This window comes from Ranitomeya imitator, chromosome 1 (assembly GCF_032444005.1).
Source record: "Ranitomeya imitator isolate aRanImi1 chromosome 1, aRanImi1.pri, whole genome shotgun sequence".
NCBI lineage: Eukaryota > Metazoa > Chordata > Amphibia > Anura > Dendrobatidae > Ranitomeya > Ranitomeya imitator.
In genome coordinates this window covers 723,549,056-723,574,327 of record NC_091282.1, presented here as the reverse complement: position 1 = coordinate 723,574,327, position 25,272 = coordinate 723,549,056, and the positions used below count along the sequence as shown (strand labels likewise).

Below are 25,272 nucleotides of genomic sequence, written 5' to 3'. Positions count from 1 at the left end.
TTACCTGCACAAACAGATATCCTGCTAACATAGCCAAATCTATAAAAAAAAACACTCCAACTTCCAAAAATATTAAGCTTTGATATTTATGAGTCTTTTGGGTTGATTGAGAACATAGTTGTTGATCAATAATAAAAATAAACCTCTAAAATACAACTTGCCTAATAATTCTGCACACAGTGTATTATTAATTAACTGCCTTCAGCTTGATGGACGAACGATCTGTAGTAAGATTGATCTTGTGCAAACCTGGTTGCACCAGGGTCTTCTCCGTTATCTTGATAGTATCAAGCCACCGGGTTGCTGGTCTTCCTCTTCACCTTGTTCCTTCTATTCTTCTGTCCATGATGTCCTTCTCCAGTAATTGCTCTTTACGTTTGATTTGGACAAAGTAGGCAAGTCATATAGCTTGGTGATTCTTGCTTTGAACGACATGTTTGGCTTGATTTGTTCCAAAATTGATTTGTTTGTTCTTCTTGCCATCCATGGTATTGATAACATCAATACCATGGAAGGCAATACAAGCTACAAAACAGCAAAATATCTAAGGCCGGCCTCACACTAGCATGTTTTACGGACGTAAGAGAGGTACTGAAAATACGGATTGCATACGGTACAATGCTTCTCTATGCCCCAGCTCCTATCAGCCGTATTTTACTGATCCGTATTATACTATGTTCTACGGCCGTAGAAAATCACAGCATGCTGCGTTTGTCACCGTATTGCGGAAAAAATATGCCAATGAAAGTCTATAGGGGCCAGAAAAATACGGATTACACACGGACCAACAGTGTGACTTGCGAGAAATACGCAGCGGTGTTCTAGCGAAAAGCCGGCAATTCAGTGCGGTGTACAGTAAAATCACACTGACAGGTTAGAATAGAATAGCTAAAATAAATGTCTACACATAGTATAGGGGTATATATATATATATATATATATATATATGTCAGTGAGACACATATATGTATATATATGAATATTTCATACAGCGCTATATAGCTTAAAAGATGGTAATTCAATTGCCGGCTTTTGCTATCTCCTTCCCAAACCCGACATGATATGAGACATGGTTTACATACAGTAAACCATCTCATATCCCTTTCTTTTGCATATTCCACACTACTAATGTTAGTAGTGTGTATGTGCAAAATTTGGGCGCTCTAGCTATTAATTTAAAGGGTTAAATCGCGGAAAAAATTGGCGTGGGCTCCCGCGCAATTTTCTCCGCCAGAATGGTAAAGCCAGTGACTGAGGGCAGATATTGATAGCCTAAAGAGGGTCCATGGTTATTGCCCCCTCCCCCCCCCCGGCTAAAAACATCTGCCCCCAGCCACCCCAGAAAAGGCACATCTGGAAGATGACGCTGACACACCCTGCCTACGGATGAGATACGGACCACTATTTTGGGGACTTTTCTACATATTACGGCCGTAAATTACGGACCGTATTTTTATACGCTGAGTGTGAGGCCGGCCTAAGACTGTGGTAGTTTTTAATAGAAACAATCCCACACTGAAACTTTGCCTGACTGTGGCCATATCTTATCTATTACAGTTGCTGCAGACTAATATCACTCATACTCTTTATACTTGAACATTTTATATTTCTAATAAAATAGTTCTAGATTAAAAAGACAGAAATACTGGTATAAAATCATATCCCAAAATTTCAGGACTTTGATTTCTTACTACTTAGGTTGTGTAGATGGCTACAGATGCACAGTACGATATTTATATGAAGGTTAGTAAATATAATTTGATTCCAAGTTTCAGTTGCTTGTGACCTTCAGGCACCAAAATTAGATTGAAATGTTTATGGCCCGTTTACAGCACTTGTTCAGCCTGTACTACACATTAAAAATAGCATTTCATGTTTTGGGGCATGTACAGTGGCTCAGTAGTGGAGCTATCACAAATGTGCCCTCTGAGTGCAAAATATCTAAGACCTGCAAAAAAAATTAAATAAAATAAATAAATCAGAAAGCAAATGGGCATAAGTATAGTATATCTGTAGGCCGCCACTTTGAGGCATAACTTAGCCCGGGTTCACATTAGCGTTTCTGTGCGCTGCGTATGATCCGCATACAACTGCATGCGTCATGCGTGCATATCTTTAACATGGTGTACATAGGGACATGCGGATGCCTACGCATGCGTCGTTTTGTGGTGTGCGGCGGTGTTGATACGCAATGCGTACTTCACATTAATCATGTCTAGGAAAGGAAATGATGTCAACACCTACAAAATCACTGATGTATAAGGGGGTCTGGAGACAGGTAGTCCATTACTCTCAAGACTCTGGATGGAGGCACAAGACTCAGGACAAGACTTTGGATGTAAGTATAGAAGCTTTGAAAATGTCTTTTTGTCTTTGCAGTCTGTACTCTGTACTATTTTTTTTCTGTTCATTGTAGACTGTTTGCTGCTCTAGTCCTGTTGCTGCCGTCCTGTTACTGAAACCTTCCTGTTGTTGCCAACTTCCTGTTACTGAAACCTTCCTGGTGCTGCTGACTTCCTGTTGCTACAGCCTTCCTGGTGCTGCCGTCTTTCTGGTGCTGCTGGATGTAAGTATAGAAGCTTTGAAAATGTCTGTTTCTCTTTCCAGTCTATAATCTGTACTAATTTTTTCTTTTCCTTGTAGACTGTTTGCTGCTCCGGTCTTGGTGCTGCTGCCATCGTCCTGGTGATGCCGCCTTCCTGTTGCTACCGTCTTTCTGGTGCTGCCGTACTGGTGCTGCTGGATGCCAGTATAGAAGCTTTGGAAATGTCTGTTTCTCTTTGCAGTCTGTACTCTGTACTAACTTTTTTCTGTTCCTTGTAGACTGTTTGCTGCTCCTGTCCTGTTGCTGCCGTCCTGTGTACTCTGTACTAATTGTTTTCTTTTCCTTGTAGACTGTTTGCTGCTCCGGTCTTGGTGCTGCTGCCATCCTGGTGCTGCCGCCGTCCTGGTGCTGCCTGACTGCTGTGCTGTTGGGTTACTGCCTGTAATGTAAGTATTGGTGTCCATTGTTCTGCTCTTCCAACATGTCCTCCACTGAAGCTTCAGAAAGTGGACATGACACAGATTATGTAATCACATTTGATTTACTGATTGGTATGAATTGACTGTCAATACTAGACATGTGTTAAATCATGTATTTTCTTTACAGGTACCTGACAGTGCAGAAGAGCAGGAGCAATCTAGTGGAAATGATACTTCCCAGGGTCGTCGGCCTCAAGTTGCTGAGGAGGGAAGACGGGGTGTAAGTAGCCTTTATCAGACTTGTAATTGAATTTGTTTTCAGTTTTACTGACAATTTTTTTCTTTTGTATTTCATCTATAGGTTCCACAACGTGAGGAAGGACATCCAGATATCGATAACGATGTCCTTATTCAAGCTGTGAAAGAGCGAGCAGCATTGTGGGACATCCGTCATAGGAATCATTCTGACTCAGCCTTGATCCGACGACTCTGGGAAGAAGTGACCAGATCGCTGTTGGATGATTGGGACCATGCAAGGCCACAAGTCAGAAAGGATTTTCGTAAGTATTGCAATGTGGTCTTTTATGCATTGGTTTTGCTGTAAATGTTGTTTTTTTTACAATAATTTTTTTCTTCCCCCTTCACAGTGAAGAGAATAAAAGTTTGTTGGCTTTCGATGACGGATCGCTTCAATAAGGACATGAGAGAGGAGATTCAGATTTGAAGTTGTGCTGCTCAAAAAGTCAGAAAATATAAGTACCATCAGTGGCTTTTTTTTCTGAGGCCTGCGCTAGCTCAGCGAACGTGAGTATCTTTTGTGTTGTCTTCCTATTATTTAAACTTTTCATTTTTTTACTAATGTTTTTCATTTATTTTCCACAGAACCTGGTGCAGCACTACAGAACCTGGATTGTCCTCTGTTGGAGTGGCCCCTCATCGGCCAGCCAATGAACAGGCCCAATCCCAGTCATCCACCAGCGATGGAGCAACCAGGCAGGCTTCACAGGCTGGGGAACAGGAAGCCGGTCCATCTGGTTTTCTCTTCTCCCGCCCTCTGCCACTATTTTACTTGGGTCTGCTCGCCAGCGGCAGAGGGCCTGTGAGAGGTCAGTCATGCCCGAGTTTATTCACTTAAGCTCGGTCTTCCAGGCTGGGATGAAGGCGGATGTAGAAAGACTGAATAGTGGGTTCACTCAGGTGAACACACTTTTCCAGGACTTCCACAGACTTGACCGTCTGGAAGCCAACCTCAATAGACCAGCGCAACATTATTTTTCCTCTATAGAACGAGGCGTGACGGAAAACCTTAGTCCTGATCTTCAGCTCTATGTGATGAAGGCCTGTCAGGATGCTTATACCGAGGCCATGCAGAGGTCCCGATATCAGCAGCAGGCACAAAGTTCTTTCCCTACAGGGCAACAAGCTCCAGGACAGCATCAGTGGCACTATCCACCACCACCACAACCACCGCTGGACATTAGGACTGTTCCAACAGTACCCAGCTACACCATGCAGCTGAGTGCAGCAGACCAGCCTTCCCCTTCAACCACGCAGCTGAGTACAGCTGCCCAGCCTTCCACTTCTACCATGCAGCAGCCCAGACTTCCACTCCCAACACGCAGCAACAGGAAGCAAAAGGCTGAGGAAGCAACAAAACAAAGTCCAGGAAACATAAAAATGCTAAAAAAACATTAACCACCCCCTCCACCCTTACCTCCGAATGTGTCTTTTTTCCAGTTTGTCCACACCTTCCCTTGGTTCTTTCCCATCCAATGTGTCAATCCCTTCCAACTTGTTTTCCACTCCTAATGTGTCCTCTTCCCCCAATGTGTCCTCTGCCAATGTTTCTGACCCAATCCTCCAATTGTCTGCCACTTCCACTTCCCCTACTTCCACCAACCACTCCAAGCCTACCATCACTGCCTGACACCCCCCAAGTCCACCATGAAACTCCCTCCCGCAGAACCCGAAAGTAATCACATTTTCTTTTTTTTTTTTATTGTTTTTATTTTTGTTAATACATTTTTTTTTGATAAATAATAACTGTCTCACTGTGTTTTCCTTAGTTCTTTATTTAAACATGTGTATATTGTTGAGTGTATTGTTGAGTGAAGTATTTATCTCTTTATTTAAACGTGTGTATTGTTGATTGTTGTTGAGTGAAGTATTAACGGGTGTTACAGTTAAGGTGTTTATTATTAAAGTTACATTCAAGGTGTCAATATTACAGACAGAAAAAAGTACAGGCACATAACATTTCAGGTACATTTGACTTATTTACAGCTTAAACCATTTCATCTTGCCATGACACAAGTCCAATATCAGAGACAAAGTAGGCAGCCAATTTATCCCTCATTTGGGCAACTTCCACTGTAGTCCTCAGAGGGTGAGCATGATAATCTGGCAATGTGGTATTAACAAGTTCCTCAAGTTCGAAGTGTGGTTGCTCTTTTGCCAGAATATAATTATGCATAACAACACACGCTTTCACAACCTCATCAATTGTCTATACTTTAAGATTGATTGGTGTTCCAAAAATGCGCCATTTAGCTGCCAGCAAACCAAAGGCACACTCCACAGTTCTTCGTGCCCTTGTCAGTCTGTAGTTGAAAATCCTTTTGGTGTGAGTATGGTTTTATGAGGTTGGCACACATTTGAAACGCCTCATCCCCAACAACAAATGGCATTGGCGGTCCTTCAGTCTTGGGAAGAGATTGTGGTGGTGGAAAATTAAAATTATTAGCATACAAACATTGTCCCATGTCAGAGTTTTTGAAAGTCTGTGAGTCATTTCCTCATCCAAATGAGTCAACGGCGACAAATCGACATTCAGCATCTGCAATCTCTATGAGAACAATGAAAAAGTATTTTTTTTATAATTGAAGTACTCGGATCAACTTCCAGCAGGTTTTAGAATCCGAATGCGTTTGTCGTCCACAGCCCCTCCACAGTTTGAAAAATTACAAATTTCCTTGAATTTTTCAGCATTTTTCAGCCAGAGTTCAGCTGTGGGTTGGGGAGGAATTCTGCACACAGAACGTCACACAATGCACGGCAGGTGTCTCCAACAATCCCAGAAAGGGTGGACAGTCCAATCCGAAATTGAAAATGTAAAGATATTAAGGCCTATCTGGTAGCCAGGAATCTGTGGAAAAGAAAATGGGGAAACAAATCAGAACATGGCTTTTATAACAAGAATATTAATGACAAGTGTTTCTTTTTCCAAATTACGTACCTCAGGGTCACCAACAGACGCTCCTCAGCAGGAATTGCGCTACGTAGTTGCGTGTCCTGCCTGGTGATGGATTCTCGCACACGATGCACCAATTCATCGAAGCTCTGTTCAGACATCCTTGTGTATTAAAAAAAGTTTTGCGGGTTTTCATGAAGCTTGGTGTACAAAGAGTGGTAGGCTCCAAGGTTTTCTCGGACTTCAATAGTGGGGTGTAGCGAATAGCGATGACGAAGTCTTCTCCATCTTTCTCTTCTCCTTTCTTCCTCACAAGACACAGCAAAAGCAAAATCCAATTTCAATGATAAATCCAGATTCAGACTGAAGCTCTCCACGATAAGATCCATCTTGCAGCAGGATACAGCATCAAAAGAAGAGGATTTCATCTGTGCAGGGTCTATATATAGAAATCCCATAAGCCATGCCCATTGGGAAATAGCGTACGCATGCGCATAAACAATGCAAACGTATGCAAAATGCATACTAATGCATGCACAACCAGCGTTTTTTGGCCGTCATGCGTAAGATCATGCGGTTAAAAAACGCTGCGTAAACATGCGTTTGCATGCGTTTTGGCATGTGTTTGCGCATGCAGATGATATGCTGTGCACAGAAACGTTAATGCGAACCAAGACTTAGAGAAGAGTAAAGGGCATTGGTCATGGGAGGACTGGCCTCGGACTAGTCAGCCAAGACACCTAGTCCACGGCTGATTCTTCAAAGTGTGTGGTCTCTGAAATGCAGGAGTGTTTAAGAGTAAAACATGCATGGCCATAATAAAGCAAATAAAAAAGCAAATAAATAATAATAATAAAGCAAACCAAGCCTTCTGTGATTTTTGCAGCATGAATCAGATGTCAAGTTCCCTGTAAAATGCATAATTATGACACAAATATTTGCAACCAGCCCAACCAAGAGATGGCATAAGAAAAAGTGTCTAACAAGATGGGAAAAAAAACCCTCACAGAATGTAGTGGTAAATATGGCACAACTTTTGACTGTTTGGACTAATTTAAAGAATCACTCCTCCTCCTCCCGTCAAAGTATTTATCCTCTTAATATATTGCAGTCATCATATTCTATAGCTCTGTGTACTTACAATTGCTCATTTTACCTTTCTACCCACCTAAATTCTCTCAGCTCTATGTAGGAACAAGAAGTCTCCCCCCTCCCCCCCCCCCCTCCGACATCAGTCAACCCCCCCTTCAAACACCTAACCCAGCTGTTCTGCTTCCCCGGGGACTTAGGCAGTGGCTCATGACTCATACAACGGGGTAATTTACCTCCTGTTACTAAATAGAGCATAAAGGGTTCAGCTAGTCAGTTATTAATCACGTGATGTCACAGACTTACTGGAAAGCAGAAGAAATACCAGGGTAGAAGTGAAAATTAGCAATTGTAAGTTCACAGTGCTATATAGTATGATGATTGTAATATATTAGGAGACTAAACATTTTGATGGGAGTGCTTCTTTAAAAGCATCAATTTGGCTAATACCTAACTCGCCTGACCATCCCATACACATACAAGAAAGTGTATGATACTGCCAGACAGCTGCTTATCACCCAGGAGAACAAAAGAAGGATGTTTTGAACCTGAACTTTCCCAATTCTGCTTTAGCCTAATATTGCGACACAGGGGACTTAGCCTTTATAAAAAAAAAATCATACTGATAGTTATACAGTGCCTGAGAATTTTTTTAAATTTGAGTGCTCAATTCATTGTCAAAGGGATAGTTGGAAATAGTCGAGTACTTGGCTTTCTCCTGCACTCACTCAGGCAGTAGATCTGACCTGGGCAAAGTGCGGCCCACTGGCCAGATTGAGACAGCCAGAGAACTGGACGTGGTCCGTGGGCCACACTTTGCCCAGGTCTGATCTTTTGAGATTGAGACAGTCAAGGAGCTGGAAAACAGAGGCACATAGGCTGCACCGTGCCCGCCTGCTCGCTGTCTCCATCTGCTCTGACTTCACTGGTGGAGAAGGTGCCTCCGGCCACTTCCTCCACCAATCAGCATGTGAAAAAGCTGACGTAATAACATCATTTCATCGTGTCAGCTGTACACTGCAGACGGTCAACGCATCGGAGACAGGAACAGAAAGCAGAATGCTGGTGGAACGGGACCGAGGTGAGTGTGTCGTGTTCTTTTTTTCATGTGTATGGGATGTTTGGGTGGGCATGGGGAGGCTATGGGGGTGTCATGCTGCACAAGGGGAGGCTATGGGGGTGTCATGCTGCACAAGGGGAGGCTATGGGGGTGTCATGCTGCACAAGGGGAGGCTATGGGGGTGTCATGCTGCACATGGGAAGGCTATGTGGGCATCATGCTGCACATGAGCAGGCTATGGGGGCCTCATACAGTATATATAGGGAGACTGCATGCAGCTCTTGCCACATATGGGGGTGGCTGCGTGGGGCTCATGCCGCATTTGTGGGAGACTGCATGGGGCTCATGCCGCATATGGGGAGGCTGCATGGGGCTCATGCTGCATTTGGGGGAGGCTCTGTGGGGCTCATGCCACATATGGGGAGGCTGCATGAGGCTCATGCCGCATATGGGGGAGGCTGCGTGGGACTCATGCCACATATGGGGGAGGCTGCGTGGGACTCATGCAGCATATGGGGGAGGCTGCGTGGGACTCATTCCACATATGGGGAGGTTGTGTGGAGCTCATGCTGCATATGGGGAGGCTGCGTGGGGCTCATGCTGTATATGGGGAGGCTCTGTGGGACTCATACTATATACAGGGAGGCTGTGTGGGGGCTCTTACAGTCTATAAGGGGCTGTACTCAGGTTCAAATTATATATAGGGGTATGACAGCATACTTAATTCTGCTCAATATTAAGTGAGACAATTAATATTAATCTAAATATCAATAATAGTTATAATATATTGATACTAATATTAGGCTACTTTCATACTAGCGTTGTTTGGCGTATGTCGCAATGCGTCGTTTTGGAGAAAAAACGCATCCTGCAAATGTGCCCGCAGGATGTGTTTTTTCCCCATAGACTAGCATTAGCTGACGCATTGCGACGTATGGCCACATGTCGCATCCGTCGTGCGACGGATGTGCCGTGTTTTGGCGGACAGTCGCCACAAAAAAAGTTACATGTAACTTTTTTTGTGCGTCGAGTCCGCCCGCGCATGCGCGGCCGGAACTCCGCCCCCTCCTCCCCGGACATTACAATGGGGCAGCGGATGCATTGAAAAACTGCATCCACTGCCCTGTTATGCTACATCAATCACACTGTCCGTCGGTACGTCGGGCCGACGCATGGCGACGGCCCCGTACCGACGCAAGTGTGAAAGTAGCCTAAAGTACAGTTAATTTCAGCCTATTGGTTCAGCCCTCCACAACAGTCATGGTCTCTCATGTTCATTGGGAAAATTAATTGCCCACCCCTGCAATAAATGGAGCAATAGCTGAGTAACATCATATCCACTTTATTCAAAACAGGGCTGCGGAGCCAGAATCCTAGAATTCCGTTCAAGGGATCAAAGAGAGAGCCAGTAATCAGCAAGTTATTCCCTTTAAGATTATGACAAAAATAATAGATTTCCCCAGTTTGATGCTCTTCATCTAGAAGTATGGAACAGATGAAAGCGAGGATCAAGGGGAGCGTTTTCATCAGGACATTAAAACAATGGAAGAACGGTATCAAGGCCGGTGGGACTCACATATGATGGCTGACTATTGCTGGAGCTTGATGAGAGACAACCCAGAAGCTGTACATCACAGATCAGCCAAGAAAATAAAGTTCAAATAACTGCCATGTGTCATTCATCTGTGTGCCATATATATGTGTTTTTATATTTTGTAGTTTAATTCTGTAAGTATATTTGATTTGCTGTACATAGACTTTGTAATCTTTGTTATTCCTTGATTAAAAATATACAAAATGTAGTACCGAAAATCATGTGTTTTCATCATAAAACATTAGGAGTAATTTTCATCAAAAATTGAAAATATCTCGAAATCCTGATGTGATAGCCAAAACGGAGTTCATAATCATAATCTGCAGCCAAAATTGACTTAAAATATGTTTTAAAACCTTTTGCCAGAAAAATTGCGTTGACCAGTGTAGGTTTTAAAATTTACGATAACCAAAATAGGGACCCATGTAAAGCTGTTCGGAGCTCATTTACATTGAGCAGTGTATCAGAGTCGCACGGTCAGCACGCGTACTCTCTAGACAGCCACCTCCTTTTTCTTGCATGCATAGTGCTATTGACACTTGATCGAAGCCTGTACTGAAATGTCACCGAGCTGTGTGAATGCTTGTGACAGCTGGGCCACATCAGCCATGTAAGAATAGTGAGGGTCTTAAGGAGGGAGCACTGCGGCTACCATTCCCCAGACATGCACAGTAATGAATCGCTTACCTGCTGCTCATTCCCAGACAACTCATGTTCCAGGGCCTCGTGTTTGCGCAGCTGGGACTGGACTCCACTAAGGTCTTTGGCAATGTCATCAGGAATGCTTTGGGATTTTTCCTGCCAGGCAATTAAAAAAAAAACATCTATGCTTAGATATCTAATTATAAGATCCCCAAATACTGTGTCACCTCTGTCCATTTTTTGGCACATTAGTGTAATATCATGTACCGGTATCTAGTGCCAATTATCACTAATGTGCATTACACAGTGGAAGATAATTGTAGACATGGGGAAAAATTTGCTCATGGCAGTTCCTGAAATTAAGAAATTAGCAATCTAATCTGAAAAATGCAGAGATCTTTGTACATGATCTATGTAAATAGTAAATTAGGCAGCAAGGTGGCTCAGTGGTTAGCTCTGCAGCCTTGCAGCGCTGGGGTCCTGGGTTTAAATCTCACCCAGGACAACATTTGCAAGGAGTTTGTATGTTCTCCCCATGTTTGCATGGGTTTCCTCCGGGTTCTCAGATTTCCTCATTACAAAGACATACTGATAGGGAATTTATATGGTGAGCACCCGATGGGGACAGTGATGATGATGTCTGTAAAGTAATGTGAAATATGATGGCTACATATAAGAAATCCTGAAAAATAAACTGTTCCATTAGACTAAATTTACTGATGTCATTTTTTGCATCAGTTAAAAACAGTTTTTTTTTTAAAGGAACAATAAAGACATAAAGGGCTATTCCCATCTCCAAGATCCTATCCCTGTATGTAGTAGGTGTAATAATAATAATATTAGCCAATATCCCCAATTAAAAATTTAGTATAGTTATTTTGATTCACTATGTCACTTACCACATGTACAAGGCATTGCAGTAGCTCAGGTATCCATGGGTACGACCCCTAACAACTAACTGTCACTATATGTGTGGTTGTAGCCATGGATACCTAAGCTATTGCAATGCGCTGAACATGGGGTAAGCAACATAGGTTATCAGGAGAACTATACTACATTTCTAATTAGAGCTACTATTATTATTATTATTACACATGCTACATATTGGGATATGATCCTGATGATGGGACTACCCTAATGAGCCTCATTCAGTTTCTTGAATACGAGTTTCATCAGTGATTTTTCACTGGAAAAAAGAAACTTGCTGTGCTTCTCGTATTCATTAAGTAATATTTATGAAATAGGACACCAAAAATTCTATTTACTACACGTGTTTATCAAAACAATTACTATTTATCAATCATATTAACCTCTATGTGAGAGAGGGCTTCTTTTAGATCCCAAAAACACTTATGAACAGCTTCAGCATCTTGCAGCCGTTTCCCCCGTTGCTTAGTTAGTTGCTGAAGTTCTTCCCAAGATGCCCTTTAAAACAAACAAACCAACAAAAAAAGTTACATAAACTTATGTATAGCTTTATACTTATACGACAAAAATTAGAGTCCATTCGGATTGGGTTCAACTTGTCGCGGCGGGATGGCTTTTATGCTCTTTTGACCAAAATAGTGTCAACTAAGTACGCTGTGTTATTTACATATACACTCACTATTTATACACTTACTGCTCATTTTACTTAATGACCAGGCCAATTTTTACAATTCTGACTTACGTTTATTTTTGAAGAAAATTGAAATTTGGCAAAAATTTTGAAAATGTTGCAATTTTCAAACTTTTAATTTTTGTATCCTTATCCTTAAATCAGAGGCTGGTGTAACACAAAATAGCTAATAAATAACATTTCCCACATGTCTACTTTACAACAGCACAACTGTGGAAACATCATTTTTTTTGTTAGGACGTTATAAGGGTTAACAGTTGACCAGCTATTTCTCATTTTTCCAGCAAAATTTATACAACCATTTTTTTTAGGGACCACCTCACATTTGAAGTGAGTTTGGGGTCAATATAAGAGAAAATACCCAAAAGTGACACCATTCTAAAAACTGCTCCCCTCAAGGTGCACAAAACCACATTCAAGAAGTTTATTAACCCTTCAGGTGCTTCACGAGAACTAAAGCAATGTGGAAGGTAAAAATGAACATTTTACTTTTTTCACCAAAAATTTACTTTGGAACCAATTTTTTTTTATTTTCATAAGGGTATCAGGAGAAAATGAACCACAAAATTTCTTGTGCAATGTCTCCTGAGTACACCTATTCCCCATATGTGGGGGAAAGCCACTGTTTGGGCGCAGGAGAGAGGGAGCACCGTTTGACTTTTGAACGCAAAATTGGATGGAATCAATGGTGGCGCCATGTCGCATTTGGAGACCCCCTGATGTACCAAAACAGTGGAAATTCCCCAATTCTAACCCCAACTTTAGCCCAACTCTAACCCTAATGGAAAAATGGAAATAAATATATATATTTTTATTTCGTTATTTTTACCCAACTAAGGGGGTGATAAAGGGGGGTTTTATTTACAATTTTTTTATTTTGAGCACTGTGATAGGGTCTATCACAGTGATCAAAATGAACCAATAGAAAAAAATTCCTATTGTTGCCAGGTGCCGGCTGGCAGATCTTGGCGGGCGCACTATGCATGTGCCCGCCATTTTCTCCCCGGAAGAGGATGCCGGCGGCCCAGGGACTTTACGGGGAGATGCAGGGACATTGGAAGTACCGGGGGGATAGGGGACCCCACTTCTCTCTCTTCTGATGTGCGATCCCATCAGAGGAGAAATTAAATGGGAAAACGGACTTTTTCTTGCGGTCGCCGTTATTCCTTTAATAAATAAAACCGACCCAAATCATGTTCTCCGGGGTCTCAGCTACCCCTTCACCCCGACCCCCCCCCCCCTCCGGAGAAATTCAACTCTGGAGGTGCTATACACTTATTTCTCAGCGCTGTTAAAAAGCGACGCAGAGGCATACGAACCCTTAACTGCCGCCGTTAAAAGTCGTATCGGCGGTCGTTAAGGGGTTACAGCTTTACACATACATGATAATTTCTAGGTTTTTTAAAATACTTATGTTCATCTGAAATGAGGCAAAATGTTTCATAGGTTAAAGGATTTCACCTCTATCAATTATTATATTAAGATCCATAAGGAAGAACACAAATGAAGTGCAATATTTTTTATATGTTACAGACAGAAACATTGCCATATGCCCAGAGAGGTTTAGCACAGATGACAATCAAACACTCTCTTTAAGAAGGGAAACATGTTTTTTTTAGATCATATTTAATGCTTTCGTGTAAAGAAAGCATTTTTATCTAGATGCATCAAGGAAGATAATTTGCATGGAAAAAAACAACTAGTTTAATCGTAGGGTCGTCATTATTTTGCTTTAATTATTGTATTATTTTTAGCATTGTTACTTTTGACTTGTATATGAACTGTTGAATTGTAAAGTGCTGCGGAATATGTTGGTACTATATAAATAAAGATTATTATTATTATTCAACAAGATTTCCCTGTGAATTTAAAAATGTCAAAATAACTAATAAAAAATGAAAAATATGCTGCAGAAATGTTGTAAGACTGCTGCAAAAGTGTCAGTGTGGTCAGAGTCATGACAAGCAGCTGTATTATTTTATCCTGTCATTCAGCATGCCTGAAATAATTATCTAATTAAAGCTTCTAGTCCGGAAGAGGGTGCAATTGCCAATTTGATTTTAAGCTGGGAGGATCCAGCGCCCAGAGATATACGACTAATTCCTGCTTCCTTGGCACTTGCCTCTTTACCTGAGGTTATAAAGATACGTGCAGGGCAGAAGGAATTAGTAAAAAAAAAAAATCTGTTTTTTACCTAGTGTGTGACCTTACAAACTAAAACAGCTGCTCCACAGCCACTAAACGAGGCAAAAGAACACAATCATCTCTTGAATGACTTGAATGTGTGACGATATTTACATTTATAACTAAGACAGATCTGCGGAGCAGCTCTATTGGACAAGAATTAGGTTTCACCCATAACCTAATTGTAACGCATTTATGGACCATTTGCCAGAGGAGATCTTGTGCACATAGGCAAAATACATTACGGGAATACTATTACATTCATGTCCTTAGTCAGAATAATACAACACAATTCAAGTCTACTGGTTGGTCAAAAAGTAGTAACTTGAGGTCAGCAGGACAACCCTACAAATGGTACGAGAGAAAGGATTGTCTCCTGCACATCCGTCTAGGTAATAAAAGAACTCAAATTTATTAGGACTAAGGGCGCCACAAACGCGTCAGGTAACTGTTTTAGAATTTCAATGTTCACCTACTAAAATTTAGTTCATTGCCTGGACCGTTGTGCGGGAAACAATCTTTTCTCTTTTCCACTAGAAGGTTCAGCACTGACCAGTGAACTCCAACTTTTATTTTGATCTAGTTTCCAGCATGGTGAGCTCCAAACTACTCCCCTTTCCTGACCAAATTCTGGCTTCATGAGTGGTGACTTTTAAAATAATGGTGAGTATATTACACATAAGTGTGCGTATTGGATAGGATACTGTCATGGGGTTACTGCAACAGTGTGGAGCCAGAAGACTGCAGTGTCTGATTGCTCCTACTCCGGCGCTGAGAAGAAGCACTTCTCCTTAAATTTTATATGGGTTTATTTTTCTGGCAGAACAGTGGTTAATCGACCATGTTGGAAATCCCTGTACTCGCAGCTGAGCTTGGTTAGCCACTCCTTTTCCCTTTATAATCTGGGCTCTCATAACTCGTGAGAGCTAGCATTTGCTGCATGGCTAACGGAGGGAGAGGGAGAGTTGGAGGAGTCATCAGTGACTGTTACTTGGTTTGTATGTGTGGTAATGCCTTATATTACTCTGTTTTTGTTTTCTTCACACTCCAGTACATCATTTTGTTACAAGGGAGTGAATATCTTGTATGCCTGGAGTTTTGTTAACCCTTGTCTGTGTTACCCTGTTTGTCGGGTTGGTGTACTACGGTGCACAGTAGGGCCCCCTCTTCCCTGGGTAGGGGAGGAGACCAGGCGGAGGGCAAATTGAGGAGATAAGGGAAGGGTAGAGCCCTCACCTGACCTCAGATCACGAAAAACGGAGACGTTACGGGTATCGAAAAATGGCACAATTTTAAAAAAAAAATTTTTTTTAGCAAAGTTTGGAATTTTTTTTGACCACTTAGATAAAAAATAACCTAGACATGTTTGGTGTCTATGAACTCGTAATGATGTGGAGAATCACAATGGCATGTCAGTTTTAGCATTTAGTGAACTTAGCGAAATAGCCAAACAAAAAACAAGTGTGGGATTGCACGAGACCAGTTGACTTTTGAACGACATCATTGGTTTTACCATGTCTTGCACTAGAAACCGGGGAAAAAATTCCAACCAGTCTTGCAAAAAATAAGCCCTCCAATAGCCATATTGGAAAAATAAAAAAGTTGTTGCTCTGGGAAGGAGGGGAGCAAAAAACGAAAACGCAAAATCGAAAAAGGGCTGCGTCTTGAAGGGAACCACATAGGTCTGCACATGTTAAACGCCGCTGTCAGAGATTGATTTAACAAGTCAACAATTGTGGGTGGAACTCTGCTTAACCCGCAATTGTCAGCGGCAGGTCTTGGCTGTAATACTCAACCGCATGTAGAAAAGCCACGGAGACACCATCACGTGTTTCTCAACGCAAACAATAAATAGTCAGGTCTTTCACCGGGAAGGAACAACCACGGGAAGGTCAGCATCCAAATAGGAAAACCACCTATGCCAAAACATGGTATCCATCCACAGACAGCTGTTTTGGGGTATTTGCCCCTCATCAGTGTGGAGTAGGAAACTGGCTATTAGGAGCAGTGCCTAGTAAAAGGACTATAAACATAAGGATTAATGACCTTGAGGAGATCAAAACATCCAACACTGCGGAGACACAATCACGTGTTTCTCAACGCAGTGATCCAGAACACTGCCCCCATCCCTTATGGGAAATATGCAAATGCATGTAGAAAAGCCGTGGAAACTGATTCAAGTTGTGCAATCATGCGCTTCGGTAACGGCGTGGCACAGGTCTGGCCTGAAAACATACGATTGAAAGGGGTTTCAATGCGGTGAACTCTGGGAAAATGGCTACCGAAGGTGGTGTATGTGCAGATTTCGATCTCGGGAGATGAGATTTCAGTGCTGAAATTTCATACTGCGCATGTGCCGCCTCAGGTGGCAATTTTCCCAGAGACCACCGCAGTGAAACCCCCTTCTACCAGCCTGGGTTGGGACTCGCAGAATCACCTCACAGCATCGCACCTCCAAATACCTCCTGTGACCCCGCACAACCACCACCACTGCACCTCAACCGGTAGGCTGAATTCAGACTGTAAGACAGACCCATATTTGATGCATATAATTTTTTTCCCTATTTTCCTCCTGAAAAATTGGGGTGTGTCTTATGAACCGGTGGGTCTTATAGTCTGAAAAATACATATATTTCTCTGATATGATATATTACAAAGTTTTTTTTAGATTTGCTTGTACTATTGATATCTGTAAAGTTTGATGAAAGTAGGGTGTTCATTTAAGTTTATTTCAACAAAGTTGTTTATCACCGTCAATAAATTTGGACGAACAGAATGGTCAAAATACAATAGAATGAACCAAGTTTGATGTCATGTTAGTTTAAAAACAGGATTTTTGGTTGCTTACCGTAAAATCTGTTTCTCGGAGCCTCCATTAGGGGACACAGGAACCATGGGTGTATGCTGCTGCCACTAGGAGGCTGACACTATGCACAAAAAAAGTTAGCTCCTCCTCTGCAGTGTACACCCCACCGACTGGCATTATGCACTTCAGTTAGTGAGAAAGCAGTAGGAGAAAAACAACAATGTTGAAACATAACCACAAACATGAGAACTGTATACGTGAGAACAGTCATAAAACATAAAACAACAGAAACTGAGAAAACATTGGGAGGGTGCTGTGTCCCCCAATGGAGGCTCCGAGAAACAGATTTTACGGTAAGCAACCAAAAATCCTGTTTTCTCTATCGCCTCTCATTGGGGGACACAGGAACCATGGGACGTCCAAAAGCAGTCCCTGGGGTGGGGAAAACGGACTTCTATCAGGTCAGAGGACTCACCACTGCCGCCTGCAAGATCCTTCTGCCTAGGCTGGCGTCCGCCGAAGCGTAGGTATGGACCTTGTAAAATTTGGCGAACGTGTGGATGGAATACCAGGTAGCCGCTTTGCAAAGCTGAGCTGTAGGGCGGAAGCCCTGTGGCGCACCGCCCAGGAGGCGCCGACTGCCTGGGTAGAGTGAGCCTTTATCCCAGGAGGGGGCACTCTGTTCTTGACCCGGTAAGCCTCCAGAATTGCCGTTCTGATCCAACGAGCAATAGTCACTTTAGAAGCCGGTAGACCTCTACGCGTGTCATCAGGAATGACGAAAAGAGAATCCATCTTCTGGAAAGCGGACGTTCTATCCAGGTAGATCCTCACTGCCCTGACGAGGTCCAGCTTGCTCAACGATCGCTCCAGAGGATGAGTCGGAGCTGGACAAAAGGAAGGTTGCACGATGTCCTCGTTGAGGTGAAAGGTAGAAACCACCTTAGGAAGGAAGGAATGCGGAAGCCTGAGGACCACCTTGTCTTGGTGAATGACCAAGAACGGAGGTCAGCAAGAGAGGGCCGCCAACTCGGAAACGCGGCGGATAGAAGTGATGGCCACAAGAAAGGCCACCTTCCACAATAGAACTGACAGGGGAATCTCCCTGAGAGGCTCAAGGGGGGAACCCTCTGAACGTCCAGTACCAGATTTAGTTCTTATGAATCCACCGGGGCCCTATACGGAGGGACAGCATGGACTGCTCCTTGAAGGAAGCTCTTAACCTGTGGCCAAGAAGATAAAGTCTTCTGAAAAAGGATGGAAAGCGCAGAAACCTGGCCCTTTAGGGAGCTAAGAGCAAGGCCCGAATCCAGTGCTGCCTGAAGGAAGGCCAAGATGGAAGGCAGGAAAAAGGACAGGGAATTGGACTCGCACCAACGGAAGTAAGCCTTCCAGGTACGATAGTAGATCCTGGAAGACTAAGGCTTCCTAGCCTGGATCATGGTGTGAAATACCCGGTCCGAAAGGCCGGATGCTCTTAGAACTGCGGTCTCAACAGCCACGCCGTTAAACTGAGCGACTGAGAATTCAGGTGACAGATCGGACCCTGAGACAGCAGATCGGGCCTGTCTGGAAGGCGCCAGGGGGCGTCCGTGAGAAGGTTAACGATCTCCACAAACCAAGCTCACCTGGGCCAATCCGGGGCGATCAGAATGACCGGCACCCTTCCGCTTTGATCTTTTTCAACAGCTTGGGAAGCAAGGGAAGGGGTGGGAACAGGTAGGGCAGCACGAACCGTGACCAAGGAATGGCCAGAGCGTCGACGCCCACTGCAAGAGGATCGCGAGCCCTGGAGACGAACTGAGGAACCTTCCTGTTCGTACGAGACGCCGTGAGGTCCACATCCGGAGTCCCCCATCGAAGAGAAATCTGATGGAAGACTTCATGGTGCAAGGACCATTCTCCTGCCGCTAGACCCTCGCGGCTGGGGAAGTCGGTGGCCCAATTGTCCACGCCGGGGATATGCACCGCGGATATCACCGGAACCGTTGCCTCTGCCCAGAGGAGGATCTTGGATACCTCGGCAAGGGCCAAGGAGCTCCGAGTCCCCCCTGATGGTTGACATAAGCCACAGCCGTGGCGTTGTCCGTCTGGATTCGGATTGGTAGGCCCTTGAGAATCTTTTCCCAGTGACGGAGGGACAGAAAAATGGCCTGATTCTCGAGGACATTGATCAGCAGAAATGACTCCTGCGCCGACCAATGGCCCTGAACAGTCAGGTGGCAAAACACCGCACCCCAGCCGAGAAGGCTGGCGTCCGTCGTCACCACTTGCCAGTGAACTGGAAGGAAGGACCTGCCCTAGGAGATGAGAGGTGACGTCAGCCACCAGTTGAGAGACCATTTGACCCGGAGAGAGAGTCGGATCGGACGATCCAGGGAGAAGACCGACCTGTCCCACTGAGACAGGATGGCTTGCTGAAGAGGCCACGAGTGAAATTGGGCGAAGGGAATCGCTTCCAATATTGCTACCATCCTCCCCAGAACTTTCATGGCCAAATGGAAAGAGGGAGGCCAAGGACCCTGGAGCAAGCGTATGTCCCGACGAAGGATGGATCTCTTGTCTTCAGGAAGAAAGACTTTGGTCTGACAAGTGTCGAAGAGCATGCCCAGAAAGATGATGCGCTTAGAAGGAATAAGGCAGGACTTCTTCTGGTTGACCAGCCACCCGAAACGGGCTAGGGTGTCGAGAACGATGGACAGGCTTTCGTGAGCGTGAGAAAAGGACGAAGCCTTGATGGGGATGTCGTCGAGGTATGGAAACAGAACCAGGCCTCTGACCCTCAAGATGGCCATCAGCGCCGCCATGATCTTCGTGAAAACTCTTGAGGCGGTTGCAAGACCGTACGGCAGGGCGACGATCTGAAAATGTTCCTGGAGCACCGCAAAGCGCAGGAATCGGTGATGTCTCGGGAATATCGGGATATGGAGGTAGGCATCCTGAATATCTATGGAACACAGAAATTCCTGAGCCTCCATGGAAGCAATTACTGAACGAAGGGATTCCATCCTGAAGTGCTTCAGATGAACTCTCCTGTTCAGTAATTTGAGATCCAGCATGGGACGAACCTTGCTGTCTTTTTTCGGTACAACAAAAAGGTTTGAATAGAAACCTGTGAACCATTCTTCTTCTGGGACTGGAGCGATTACCCCGGCTTTGAGGAGAGAAGCGATGGATGCAAAGAAACCCAGAACTAGAGCGGGGTCTCTTGGAGGTCGGGATTTGAAGAAGCGATCCCGGGGTCGTGAAACGAACTCTATCTTGTATCTCGAGGATACAACTTCCCTGACCCATGTGTCCTCTACTGAGGAGATCCAGGTGTCCCTGAAGAAGAGGAGACGGCCGCCCAGCCTGGGAGATGGGTTCAGGTCTTGCCGAGAGTCATGCCGACCAGACGCTTTCAGAGAGGAAAGCGACTTGGCGTTTTATATCCCCTTTCTCTGGAGCTCTCCGCTAATTGGACTGCTTCCCCTTCGGTGGATCCTCCAGTTTCCAGACTGTCCACCAACACGATCCTTTCACTGTCCGGCGGAGCATCTCTAAAGGATTCTAACGATAGAGTCATAGAATCTTTCGCGAAGTCAGCCTTTGAAGCGGCCTCAGCTAGTCTTTGCCCGGCCTTTGCTTCCACTTGGGTTTCAAAATCCATATCCAAGTGGGCCAAACAACTCTGTTAGGGCCTTCTGGACGGGGCTCTACCCGGACAGCTGGCGGAACTTGCCAACCAGATTTCTCACGCGGGTGAATATAGTAACATAGTAACATAGTAACATAGTTAGTAAGGCCGAAAAAAGACATTTGTCCATCCAGTTCAGCCTATATTCCATCATAATAAATCCCCAGATCTACGTCCTTCTACAGAACCTAATAATTGTATGATACAATATTGTTCTGCTCCAGGAAGACATCCAGGCCTCTCTTGAACCCCTCGACTGAGTTCGCCATCACCACCTCCTCAGGCAAGCAATTCCAGATTCTCACTGCCCTAACAGTAAAGAATCCTCTTCTATGTTGGTGGAAAAACCTTCTCTCCTCCAGACGCAAAGAATGCCCCCTTGTGCCTGTCACCTTCCTTGGTATAAACAGATCCTTAGCGAGATATTTGTATTGTCCCCTTATATACTTATACATGGTTATTAGATCGCCCCTCAGTCGTCTTTTTTCTAGACTAAATAATCCTAATTTCGCTAATCTATCTGGGTATTGTAGTTCTCCCATCCCCTTTATTAATTTTGTTGCCCTCCTTTGTACTCTCTCTAGTTCCATTATATCCTTCCTGTGCACCGGTGCCCAAAACTGGACACAGTACTCCATGTGCGGTCTAACTAGGGATTTGTACAGAGGCAGTATAATGCTCTCATCATGTGTATCCAGACCTCTTTTAATGCACCCCATGATCCTGTTTGCCTTGGCAGCTGCTGCCTGGCACTGGCTGCTCCAGGTAAGTTTATCATTAACTAGGATCCCCAAGTCCTTCTCCCTGTCAGATTTACCCAGTGGTTTCCCATTCAGTGTGTAATGGTGATATTGATTCCTTCTTCCCATGTGTATAACCTTACATTTATCATTGTTAAACCTCATCTGCCACCTTTCAGCCCAAGTTTCCAACTTATCCAGATCCATCTGTAGCAGAATACTATCTTCTCTTGTATTAACTGCTTTACATAGTTTTGTATCATCTGCAAATATCGATATTTTACTGTGTAAACCTTCTACCAGATCATTAATGAATATGTTGAAGAGAACAGGTCCCAATACTGACCCCTGCGGTACCCCACTGGTCACAGCAATCCAGTTAGAGACTATACCATTTATAACCACCCTTTGCTTTCTATCACTAAGCCAGTTACTAACCCATTTACACACATTTTCCCCCAGACCAAGCATTCTCATTTTGTGTACCAACCTCTTGTGCGGCACGGTATCAAACGCTTTGGAAAAATCGAGATATACCACGTCCAATGACTCACCGTGGTCCAGCCTATAGCTTACCTCTTCATAAAAACTGATTAGATTGGTTTGACAGGAGCGATTTCTCATAAACCCATGCTAATATGGAGTTAAACAGTTATTCTCATTGAGATAATCCAGAATAACATCCCTCAGAAACCCTATATCTGGTCTTGTGCGGCTCAGGCATCCAGCAACGCGGTTGCCATCCACCGGACCATTTGGCTTACGGCCTGGCAGGCGGATTTGTCTTCTGAAAAGTCCCTTACCAGCCTGCCTTTTCAGGGGTCTCGTCTCTTTGGTTCTAAGCTGGACCAAATCATTAAGGACGCCACCAGGGGCACAAGTTCTCTTCTTTCCCAAGCCAAACCTCATCGCCCTCCCCCTAGACATCAATTTCGGTCATTTCAGCCTTTTTGTCGCTTCGCGGCGTCAAACTCTTTTCCCCAGCAGCAACAGAGGTCACAGGCACGTCAGGAGAAGAAGTCTGTGTCCTTTAGACCCATTCCTTCCTGGCGTCCCCGCTACTCCCAGGGTAGATCCTCCAGGTCCAGGACTGGAAGATCCACCTCGGGTTCTCTCTTTCTCTGGTCATAATCTCCTCGAATTCCGGGTGAGGAGCGAAAAACTTGGAAGTTGGTGTAGCCCGTCTAAAAGAAACCGCCTGATCTGCGGGTTCCGTACAGGACTCCTTGATGCCGCAGGTTTGATTTATCGCTCCAATGAGATTCTCAACCATATCCCTCATGGTAGCGATTTGGTTCAAATCCAGCTCCGAAATATCCTCCGAAGGCGCATCAGAGAACGCCTCGCCTGACTCAGGGGAGGAGGACTGGGGGGAAGTCAACCGCAGAGAAGGACCGTGTGGTGAGATGGAGCGAGAAGAGGACTCAGACGGGCGTTCCTGTCTGGACCTTTTGCGGCTAGCAATGGAGGGTTCGGACAGAGCTTCCTGCGACCCGCTCGCTACTGCGGGAGTCTGCAGGGGTAATCGGTCCAGTACTGACACCAGAGTTTGAGACACCCATGTCAGATCGGCCACTGATTGTGACAGAGAGGAAACCCAGCCTGGGGTGGGGGTATCGCTCTCGAGTGAAGCAGCCGGGGGATCCTGGGCGGTGGGAACAATCAGGCCTGACAATCAGGCCTGAAGGAAGTTTGCAGTTACAAGACGAACATGCAAAGAATTTGATTAAGCCAGAGGAATTAGAGGAAGAAGTAGGAGGATGAGAGCAGCCCCCATTAGAGGTAGACATTGTGAAAAGGTCCCTGAAGAGAATGCCAGAAGGTTAGGGGACAGGGGGGGCCAAGGGGAGTGTCAGTCTGCAGTGCAGAGCTACTCACAGCAGACGAAAAACGGATTCCGGAGGAAGCTGTCCGGCTTGATGGGATGGACCTCCGGCGAGAAGTAGTCCTTTAGGCAGGAGGGTGGTATGGGCTCCTGCCACAATTTGGACCGATCTGCGGATGGTGACCGCTGAGATGTGGCGACAAACATCTGTGCAGAGAGGAGAGGATTCGTGGTTCAGGAGTCCCAAGATGGCGCCGGTGGGCGAAGAAAAGGCGGTGCCGCAGTGAAATTGTCGGGCGGGAGAAAAGCCTGCCCGAAGAAATAAGGAAGGGGGTGAAGTCCGGCACCGGAAGTAGGCCCGGGCAGAAGCTGGGGCCTAAATTAGAGACCGGTGACCGGCAGTGAAGGGCCGCGGCGTCGGAATGGTGCGCCGCAGGGAGGAAATGGCACGGCAGCCTGGCAAAGCCGCCGCGCTGAAGAAAAGGTATGAACGGCTGCTTACAGTGGCCGGAGTGGCGCAGCCGCAGGGACCCGAAGCGGTCCGGCGGCCTGACAAGGCCACGCTGGTACCAATGGCAAGGTGGCCGCTGAGAGTAGCTGGATCAGCGCGGTCACGGGAGCAAGAAGCGGCGCAGTAGTCCGTAAATGTAGCTGCGCCGGAACAGGGGGCAGAGGGGCCGCAGCCACGGAAGCGGCGCGGCAGCTGAGAAGAGATGGGACCCATTATTAATGCTCCAGGAAAAAGCCCCTACCTCTGCCCTGCATGTAAGGCGACCCGCATCTGAGACCCCTTAAATAAAGCACCCCCTTTTAAGGATCTGGGATGGGATACGTGGGAAAATACTCACCTCAAACATCCCACGCCGGTACTAACCTGGAAGGGATGAGACGTCCAGGGAGCTGATGGACGTCCTCGTCTCCGCAACCGACAGGCTCTGGTGGGCGAGTGGGTGGGGGACAGAGGCAGGACCGGACTTCTGAGCACGCTTGTGTGCTAGGATCATGGTCCTGCTGAAGGATCTATGAGGATACGGGGTGGCAGTACACACCGTACTCATAGTCCGCATTGTGGGAGTACAGGTGTGACTGTTCACCCTGTATCCCTCTGGAAAACCTGAAAGAAAACGACGCTCATTGAGGTAGATAAGGGTCTAATGAAAGACCCGTGTCCACCTCCTACTGACACTAAGCTAAATTGAAGTGCATAATGCCAGTCGGTGGGGTGTACACTGCAGAGGAGGAGCTAACTTTTTTTGTGCATAGTGTCAGCCTCCTAGTGGCAGCAGCATACACCCATCGTTCCTGTGTCCCCCAATGAGAGGCAAGAGAGAAATATACATTTTATGAGCAATCATGAGCAATCTGTCCTCATGACATATATTTACTATGTCAATTTGTAGTTTGTGAGAAGTCTTTGGCACCCTGTTTGCAAAAGCAAACTTTTATGAACGCAAGCAGCAATAAAGTATGGGTGACAGAATATTTAGGAACAATATGTTAGGAAATGCAGAGGAACAGAAAAGTGCTTTCTTAATATTTCCAACTGACATCATTTCCGCTTTGAAGTCAGGAGGACTGCAGCCAGTCCCTCTTGGAAGTGATTGGCACCTGTCTATGATTTCATTCATAATTTTACCTATCTTGTCTTTATAACTACTGTACGTTATTAGACTCATCTACCAAAAAAGCACTTCCAAAATTAATTTACCGTAGCTCCTTTTGTTTTTGTACAATTTGAATGGAGTCAGAATGTCCTCTGTTAAGAAGACTATCCGCAAGTCGTTGGCACCCAGCCATCCTTTGTCCAGCTGTTTCCATCTGGTGCTGGAAGGTGTCAAACTTAGCTTGGAGTTGCTGTGGAAACAAAAGATTTACAAAGATACG

At 44.9% G+C, this 25,272-nt stretch overlaps 1 protein-coding gene across 3 annotated transcripts in view; it reads right to left on the bottom strand.

Moving 5' to 3' along the window:
* Positions 1-25,272, bottom strand: part of SPTBN5 (spectrin beta, non-erythrocytic 5) — a 436,876-nt gene that overhangs the window by 210,854 nt on the left and 200,750 nt on the right. For all 3 annotated transcript variants that reach the window (XM_069732520.1, XM_069732522.1, XM_069732521.1), the window contains exons 29-31: positions 25,097-25,242; positions 11,850-11,964; positions 10,585-10,695 (exon numbers count right to left, since the gene is read on the bottom strand). In XM_069732520.1, the coding sequence (XP_069588621.1) occupies positions 10,585-10,695; positions 11,850-11,964; positions 25,097-25,242 (372 nt within the window). The remainder of the gene's footprint in view (positions 1-10,584; positions 10,696-11,849; positions 11,965-25,096; positions 25,243-25,272) is intronic.